The following is a 9,731-nucleotide window of genomic DNA, read 5'->3' as shown; positions in this document are numbered from 1 at the left end:
TACATTTCTCCAGGCCCATCCCTCAGCTTTTTTACCAAAACACAGTGACCACTTTGTTATTGTTTCAATTAAGGATTCTAGCTTTAAAATGCCTCAGTGTCTATCAGACTAAAAAGGCACATTCTAGAGTTTGAGGTCACTAATGTCTATTGTCATGAAGATGTGGTTTGGTGTCTGTCAAAGCAAGACAGCAAAGCCGCAGAATGAGTTTGACGTCACTGGGCATCTTTTGAGATACGACAATGATGTGCTCGTGACACCCTCAAGACAGTTGTTGGGATGAGAACGATGAAGTGTTGTAGATCTAATGCAGGAGTCGTGTTTGAGAGTCTGATGAGGATGTGACAAAGACATTACTTACTACGAGGGTGAAATCTTCTTTGTAACAAAATCTTTGGTCCAATCTTTTGGTTTCCCCCTCTTTCAGAATACTTACACAATGTTAAAATAAGTGCAATCAAGCTATTAGACTGCTTTGCATGCATCTGTGTGGATTCACATGTTAGCTTTTGAGCATGAATATGTCCATTTCTATAATGAATCTTTACAGTCAAATAAGGTGTGTAACATGGTACCATCAACCCCCAGAGTCATGCTCAACTATCAGAGGTGTTCCTGGAGAGAAGAGGCTGCAGACTGGCAGCGCTCTGCCCCACAAGACTAACGAACATGAAGGACAACTCATTAAAGGCCTTTGTGATTCGATGTACTCCCCTACAATATTCCTTATACAGTATGCAATATTACCACCCTCTGTGTGTCAGTCTATTTCAGTCTATCAGTCTTCCTGTGTGTCCAACTGTCTGTCAGCCTCTGTGTGTATCCAGTCCACAGCAGTAGGAATAGCCAGGCAGGTCAGGTCTGAGATCAGGTTTAGAGGTCCTCAGCGTAGATGATGCAGGGGCTGCTGCCCTCACTGGACTTCAGCTGGACGGTGGAGACAAACCACCGCTGGGAACCCGTCGCGTTGTAGTTGAGCGTGGTGCGGTAAGTGTTCTTGGCATGTTTGGGGTACACAATGGTGGTGCTTTGATAGTGCAGGGGCCTCTGACGTGGCTCTAGGTACACCTGGGACTTGTAGCGCCGCCAGGTGCAGTTCTGCACGGCCACCACCATCTCGCTGTAGGAAGTCACCGTGGGAACGGGAGCGCAGTACACCTGGTCCCGGTAGTGCCTGTCTGAGTCGTACTTCACTTCAGAGTTACACCTGGAGAGTATAACCAAAAACATGGGATTAAGTGTTGAAGTACCAAAGTACTTTGAAGAGTAATACATTAAGTAATAGATTAGGCAGGAAATAGTATAATAGCTGATCACTAGATGGCGCTGTTAAGAGGTGACTACTGAGTAGGGTAGAGAAAAGCTGCCTTCAAAAAGCCTGCTGCCTTCAAAAAGCCTGCTGCATCAACCTGTACATTAAAAAGGCAAACTACATAAGTCCATTAAAACTACAGTCATTATTTGTGTGGTTTGGTGAAGGGTCACTCACTTGATCTCTGTTTCAGGTTTGGGGTTGACCTCGATGCTCTCACCAAAGAACACAGGGTACATGCGTGTCCTCGGGTCCGTCCCCGTTGAGTTCAGGAGAAGGTACGGCAGCTAGGGGAAGATTTAGGTATGAGGTTAGGTAGGCCATTTTTATAAATCCCTCACATTACCCCCTGTTAATGTGTAAAAATGAACCATGACATCCAGTGAAGGAAATGTCTTTGACATGTTGAAGAGGGAAGTAAGTTGGCAGAATCCATTCTTCAGGCAAGAGTGGGCGTCAACACAGACTATCCTGGGAGATCCCACTACTGATACACTACTAGTGCTCTCTACCTAATATAGAAAACAGTTTATTTAGCTGGCAAAGATGCAGGCTCTCAATACACCTAGAACAGGACCTCCCACATGAGGAGTTCTGTGCAATCTCCCCCAGCATTCACACAACACAGCTACAATAGATGAGCAAAGCCTGGCTAGAAAGAGTAGGTGGTGTCTACACAACAAGTAGCAAAAATAATTCAGATAATTACATAGAGGGACAAGGCAATATGAAGTGTTACAGTCGCTGTAAATCTTTTTTTCACTGAGCCCCCACAGCAGCCTAGTGGTATGCTTCAGAAAGGACTAACAAAGCCAGTCACCTAGGCAGCCAGCCGGCCTGTCTGCATGTTGTGTAACTGAGTGGGTTAGCTGAGAGCGTCACACCGCCTCTGTGTCTCCTGGACCTGGGCACGGTCACTGCTTAAGCCATCAGAACCGCTCTGCTCCCCTTCACTAAGTCACCCCACAGAGAGCCTCCAGTCTATCCAACATGGTGGTCCAAGACAGGAGAGGCTACTGTCTGTCTGCACTATACAACAACCCCTGTCCCAGAGGTCACATACATGGATTTGAAGTTCATTTGATTTCAATTGACTCTAAATGGATGGAGTCTTGTAGTCAGTGTTGTCAACCTTAGGGCACTGTATGCATCTCAAAGTTTGTCTCACATACAGTACAGCAGAACACAGTATAGGATATGACAACCTGGTTAGACTATGTAATCAGAGGGTCAAATACCTCTGCTCCAGGCTAGGATCACTTGTTACACCTATCATACTGACTCAGAGAGACCCTACGAGAAGGCCTCTGCATAGGGACTCTGCTGTCCTGACCCACCATCTGCCTAGAGACCAATAAAGTCAGAAGCACAAAGCCATACACTGTAGCTACCGCTTCTGGAATCAGTTAGCAAATTCTAAATCCTTTGCCAACTATGTACAGTGCTGCTGTCTGAGCCCAGAGGCAAGCATGACATCCAGTCAACATGCCATTCAGACAATACACGTTGAGAGTTTAAGATGTCAAACTGATGCTTTTAAGTGTAATTATGGTACCTCTCCAAACACAAACTTCCTGAATTCTCTTTCTCGTTACAAAAGTTCAGATCGAGCAAAGTTGTTACGTTAAAGTTCGGATGCACGTCTCTCCAACCTCACCTCTCCCTAACAGCTCGGAACAAGCCGAAGGCACAGCAGAGGTGCCGCCAAAATCACTGTGCAGCACACAGCTCACGTCTTACCCAAACCCCCAAATCAGCACCTGACAAAACCTCACTCAGGGCTGTACTGTACCCCCACTTAACCTCTGCTGTAACCAATAACCATGCTACCCTCATTGCTGTTAATCCCTGTAAATTGATTCATTTCCACTGTGTGCTGCTGGCACAGTGTGGCATCATCAAATTAAAAGAGTGTGATTGGCTTGTCTTTTGTTCTCTGGCTGGAGCAGTATCCTGGCTGTTTATCCAGGGGAATGCATTTTGTTGGCCGCCTTTGAAAGTATAAACATACTTGTGAATGTAGGTGGGCTCCAGGCTAGGGGCCCCTCCATCTACTGTACCCAGGCAGCAACAGAACACATACGGAACTCATTCCCCGGAAGCACAACTCTACCCACCCAGTCAATGTGGTGTGCAGCCAAGCACAGGCTACATACAGTACAATACACACTCAAAGTGCAACTCACACACAATCGAGGTAGATCACGAGAACCTGGAGTCAGGAAAAACTCTGCCCATCATCATCATCACACAGTAAACTGCTGACTGAGTAGAGAGAGTAGAGGCCGTCAAGCTCCAGCATCACTATGAATATCAACTCTAAAGCTGGAATTAGAACGTAATGACACACGACACGGGTCTCCTTTCTGTCCTACACTCTAATCCAGCGATAGTTATAGCCCTGACTTAGCTCCTAGACTGGGCTGGAACTAATCTACCCCCCCCCCCCCCCCCCCCCCAAAACATGTTAGCTCAGGTACCAAAGTGGTTATACAGAGACAGGGAGATGGAAAGTAATCATATTGAGCTATAACCGTCTAATAACCAGAATGTAATGTAGGGGTTTTACTGTGAAATAGAGTAATGTCTACACAAGGGGATCCAGTTGTCAGCACTGAGCTACAGTAATCATTCCCTCTGTTGAAAACCTGCTAAATGTCAAGTTCAGTGTCTAGTAGTAACCACAAAATAACTACATTTCAACGCTGTTTATGCATCCATAGTATATGCTTAGCAACAAACACAGTGTGTGTGTGTTAGGGTTGTCACGATACCAGTATTGTGATACTTAGAGGTATCGTGACAAGGAAACTAAACATGAAGTTGACTAAACTTGGAAACAAGCAGCCTTACACTGTCACCCAGAATCACATGTTTATTGTCCAAGATATAGCACACAACATTTTAAATACAGCAGGTACAAAGAGTTTAGTCTGCTTTGTGTTTTCCATTTTGCCATGGAAAATCAGGTATAGCAGTATCGCGATACTGGTATCATGACAACCCTAGTGTGTGTGTGTGCATTCATCTGTGTTTAAATTAAAATACAGAGGTCATGAAACACTTATGCAACAGCCTGCAACTGCTCTTGCAAGCATGTGTGCCTCAAAATAGAACTTTGGGATTGTTCTTAGGTCGCATACAAAACCACCACAAGATTAGAACTGCGGAAAAACTCTTTATGCAAGTGCATGAATGTCTGCCACTGCCAAGCATGCATGTACTGTATATAAACGCAAAAAGCTCAAACTCACATAAAAATGCTTTGAAAGCCTTTACTAATGGAATGGGTTGATTTTTTTCCCCATACATACACACACAATCCCATGAAAGGTATTGGAACCAAAAGCAGATTCAGCCCCTATCAAAGCTGCTTTTATGAGGAGAAACCACAAAGCAGGGGAGCTCCACCAATCCCCACATCCAGGGGATTAGAACCATATCTCCTTTCAGGCCTCAACAAACCAGTGTCACGCAACTCCAGTCTACTGTATTGTACTACATGTGGCGTAGGCTGCTGGCTAAAAGCACATCAAAATGCCATCTAGACCTGTATGAACATGTTCCTTTGACAGTTAAATTAGGAGTTAATAGAATCGACCTTTGTTCCTCAATGGGATTACTACATTTCACTTAAATCATAGCAAAAGATTGATAAAACAAAAGTTATTCTTCTGAACCAACATTACACAAATTGCATTTCTTGATCAAATACACTGAACAAAAATATAAAACGCAACATGTAAAGTGTTTCATGAGCTGAAATAAAATATCCCAGAAATGTTCCATACGCACAAAAAGCTTCTCAAATGTTGTGCACAAATTGGTTTACATCCCTGTTTGTGAGTATTTCTCCTTTACCAAGATAATCCATCCACCTGACAGGTGTGGCATATCAAGAAGCTGATTAAACAGCATGATCATTACACAGGCACGTTGGAGAGGTGTGCTCTTCATGGATGAATTCTGGTTTCAACTGTACCGAGCAGATGGCAGATAGTGTGTATGGCGTTGTGTGGGCGAGCGGTTTGCTCATGTCATCATCGTGAACAGAGTGCCCCATGGTGGCGGTGGGGTTATGGTATGGGCAGGCATTAGCTACAGACAATGAACACAATTGCATTTTATCAATGGCAATTTGAATGCAGAGAGAGATACCGTGATGAGATCCTGAGGCCCACTGTCTTGCCAATCATCCGCCGCCATCACCTCATGTTTCAGCATGATAATGCATGGCCCCATGTTGTAAGGATCTGTACACAATTCCTGGAAGCTGAAAATGTCCCAGTTCTTCCATGGCCTGCATACTCACCAGACATGTCACCCATTGAGCATGTTTGGGATGCTCTGGATCTATGTGTACAACAGCCTGTTCCAGTTCCAGCCAATATCCAGCAACTTAGCACAGCCATGGAAGAGGAGTGGGACAACATTCCACAGGCCACAATCAACAGCATGATAAAGTCTATATGAAGGAGATGTGTTACGCTGCATGAGGAAAATGGTGGTCACACCAGATACTGACTGGTTTTCTGATTGACGCTCCTACTTTTTTTTTTAAGGTATCTGTGACCAACAGATTCATATCTGTATTGCCAGTCATGTGAAATCCATAGATTAGGGCCTAATGAATTTATTTAAATTGACTGATTTCCTTCTATTAACTGTAACTCAATCTTTGAAATTGTTGCATTTACATTTTTGTTCAGTATAATAACAAATAATTTGTGTGCCCTTTTCCAAGTGTGAGACACTAGACACACTAGAGCTATTTATTGGGGATTTCATGCCAAAGCATATGCCTATATGGGCTGTCTAGTTTCCAAGCTGGCATTGGCTGCTGTGAGAAAGTACAGCCAGGTTATAAGGTATTTATACTGTTTGAGTAGAAGCAGTGTGGTCGACTAGAGGTGGTTGACCTGAGAGTTGTCAGTAACGGCGACCACAACAGACACAAGGAGCTAATCACAATCACACCATTTTGTCCCCTCTCCCATTGCTACCACCACACACACTCACACATTGACCTAGAGTTTTTTTTAATGTTCTTTACATTTACATTCTGATCTTTTATTATTTCTTATTGTTGTTGCATTGTCGAGAAGGAACCTGCAAGTAAGCCTTTAGTTGGACGGTGTATACCATGCATACAACTAATACAACTTGAAACTTCGGTTTGTTTCTATGGGTTACGTCAACTGTGGGCTGCCATTGACTTGCAAAGTATTCCATCATGAATGGGACAGACAGAGGGATGTTTGACATCCTCTGTGACTCTTGTAACATTCCTCCTTGACTCTAGATTGTTAAATATTCACTCAAGAGACAAGAAAATATCAATACAATTGATATTTCTGAGATATTTCTATTTTTCTTGGAAAGTACACAGGTTGATGCTTATCCCTTTTATGAAACATTAACAGGATGTTTTGAACACTGCTTCTCTTTTCTTCAGTGGAAAGTTAATTATTACAGATGATAAAATCCCTGCAAACAATGGAATCCATTTTCACAGATGAAACACATTACTACAGAGAAACCTAGTTCATTTCTGGTTATTTTTCACCCAGTCCTTTAAAGAAAATGCAAAACACATTTGTTTCCTACATGTGTGATCTGAGGGAAGGCTTATCAATATCCATTATCTTTAACAACTTGTTTATAATTGTTTTAGATTCAGGAATCCAAGGAATATTCCAGTGAAGACATGTCAATCCATTTAAACTATTTGATTTCTAAAGATATTACAGCAACTGACGGTTACAGCAACTGACACATGGTTTAACAATAGTCATCAGAGGCTAGATAGGTGTATTTCTCTCTTGTCTTGATCATACAAATTCAGGGGTTTTATCTGCTTTTTATGGTGAATTGTGCACAATGCGCAGAGCCAACGACTTATCAACTGTTGCTTACCAGTTTGCCTTTGCTCTCCTTTTTATAGTATCCATGGTTCTCGACTGGCGTTGAACAACTCCCGGAGCGCGACTCGAGCAGACCTGGAGACAGCGAATAGAAGGGCGGACTTGGACTCGGAGGGAGTCCCGAATCCGGACTGTCAAGCAGTCCCTCCCGATTCTTTCCTTTCAGACTATCATCCATAGCTTGTAAATGTAGGTGTCCCACCATTTCTGGGAGAGCTCAAAACAAAAACCAGGCGAAGGCACTCAATGCGATGATGAGTCAACCAATTTTCTAAAAAGACTGCAACCGAAAATGCGCACAAATCCCTTCATTCGGAAACGGGGAATCCCTGGTAAAAGTATTCGTTTAAAGCAGATTTCTGAAAAAGAACAAATTGCAAAATAATTTCTGAATATTGCCATTCCATTATAAAACCATAACTTTAATTTGCCACGTACTTATCTTGTCTTTTTGTGTCAGTATTTGGCCTATCATTCACAAACCTTTGATTTGTTATCCTCAGGTAACGGATTTCTCCACCAGGCCGTCGGTAAACAGTATTTTCGTCAAAACAAATACTCTCAAATAATTTTAACAAGCGATAAACTAAAATGTAAACTCCAAAAACTCCTTCACAACTAACCAGCAATTCTATAGTGTCGCTCTATAGTCCGTAATCGACCCAAAGAGAAATGGAATTAATTTTTAAAAAATCGCTCACTGTAACGCGGCAGTCTATCTGGTAGTAATCTGTCCGTTTAGAGCTCTGCTCTGCGCTGAACTGAATAGCCGGATCTCGGAGAGGTCCCTCTTAATGAGCCTGACAGCATTTTTGCACCTGGAGCAAATCCAGCCCTGATGATCTGGATCAGTTCCAGACACCGCCGACAGGGCGAGCACGTCCTCAATGCTCCTCCTAGGCTGGTTGGTGCTGTCTGACTGATACGGACTACACTATTATAGCATACTGTATTATAATACTGTCATAACCTAGTAACTCAGGGAAAGTGGGATTGTTGTGAGGGTAGCTATACAATAAAGAGAGCATGTCGTGAATAGCATATGGGCTACAATAAGCAGTGCAATTTACTACAAAAAATAATTGATCAATTGTGTTAATTTCATGCCTTTAAAATGTATAATGCACTATCACTCTAAACTCTTGTGACCATATCATGTATGGATACATTGAGTTGTTTGTTTGGCTGTTGTTGTTATATTATACCTTTCTGTGCATTGTTTCTGTTCTCTATTACCATGGAACAAATATCCAGAATGCCATTAAACTCTGGCAAGTCCTCTAGAGTCAGATTGAAGGAGGTGAATGTGTATCATTCAATGGAAATACCTGTCCACTCTTCTTACAGGATAGAAGCAGCACGACGAGATTGGACTCTGTAACCCTATAGACTGGTGAAGGAGGAGATGAAGACACAACGCGAAGGTATTTAGTGGAGGAATTACTGTATTTGTATGATGACATGACCAAAATCAATGTCCCAACAGTAATGCTCCTTCGGAAACATGCATTTGCATTTGGCATCTTATGCCAGCACCTGATAGTTTGCATGACCTATTTTCTCTTCAAATTGTATGTGTGCATGCGTGTGTGTGTGCATTTGTGTGTGTATACTGTATAAATGTCTTGCCCAGTATATTTCAGGACTGGGTGGGGACAGGGTGGGAACGCTGTATGTCTCCCAGTAACTATATGAGTATGGAGCTACCGAGGAGCTGAGAGCTCTAACCGTCAGGATAGTCTTCACAGTCCAGCAGGATAAAGAATGGAACGCTTGTTGAAGGTTCCCCCCAGCATAAATGTCTGTGCCCCCATAGGCATACAGTTACTCTTACCAACATCAACCCTGCCAAAATGGAAATCAGACCATAAATACACAATTCAGAGCATCAGTGGAGTGAGTGTGTGTCTAGGGATGTTGATTGTGTCTTTGATGGCTCAGCAGCTCTCCATGGTGATTACAGCAGATTGCCAGGAACTCAAGCATGATGTGTTTTGGGGTCCTTATAAAACTATGATAAGTCTGTGTTTTGCTTTGTTGTCTAAGATCTATGATTTTAGATGAATGTTAAGCTTGCACACGTCAACTTGTTTCCTTATGGGTGTTTTCATTCTCCTAGTATTATTGTGAAGGCGTGGAGATGTGGCAGGAAGTGTAGCCTTTGCTGTGGGAGTAGTCAGGAGTTCACAGTGTCAGGTGTGTCTTTGTGGCAGCGTCATGTCATCATACAGGTATTCCATGTTCAAAAGAGCGCATCTCAGTGATCCCCATGCTCTTAAAAGATTACAAGAGATTTGACACAGATTAGCCATAATGCACCAAGACACAGCAGGCTTATAACTAGAAATAGATGGCAATTTCGGGCATTTGAAAAGGCCCCCTTAAAAAAATGAAAAACAGTTGCACAAGACTGGGCACAAACTCATGATCCTCGGAGCCGGAGCACGCTGCTTAGACTACTGCGCCAACACAGTTCACCCATGCTCTAGCAAGCC

General features: G+C 43.0%; 1 protein-coding gene across 1 annotated transcript; it reads right to left on the bottom strand.

The window, feature by feature from the left end:
• On the bottom strand, window positions 1-7,987 carry LOC120062726 (refilin-A-like). The gene is made up of 4 exons (XM_039012786.1): window positions 7,720-7,987; window positions 7,229-7,595; window positions 1,490-1,599; window positions 1-1,207 (listed from the first exon to the last, which is right to left on the bottom strand). The coding sequence occupies exons 2-4, from the start codon at window positions 7,439-7,441 to the stop codon at window positions 874-876; spliced, it is 657 nt and encodes a 218-aa protein (XP_038868714.1). The 5' UTR covers window positions 7,442-7,595; window positions 7,720-7,987; the 3' UTR covers window positions 1-873.
• Between the last annotated feature and the right edge of the window lie 1,744 nt (window positions 7,988-9,731).

This window comes from Salvelinus namaycush, chromosome 18, assembly GCF_016432855.1.
Source record: "Salvelinus namaycush isolate Seneca chromosome 18, SaNama_1.0, whole genome shotgun sequence".
Classification (NCBI taxonomy): Eukaryota; Metazoa; Chordata; class Actinopteri; order Salmoniformes; family Salmonidae; genus Salvelinus; species Salvelinus namaycush.
The sequence above is the reverse complement of the archived record's forward strand: the minus strand, read 5'-3'. Positions and strand labels throughout refer to the sequence as shown.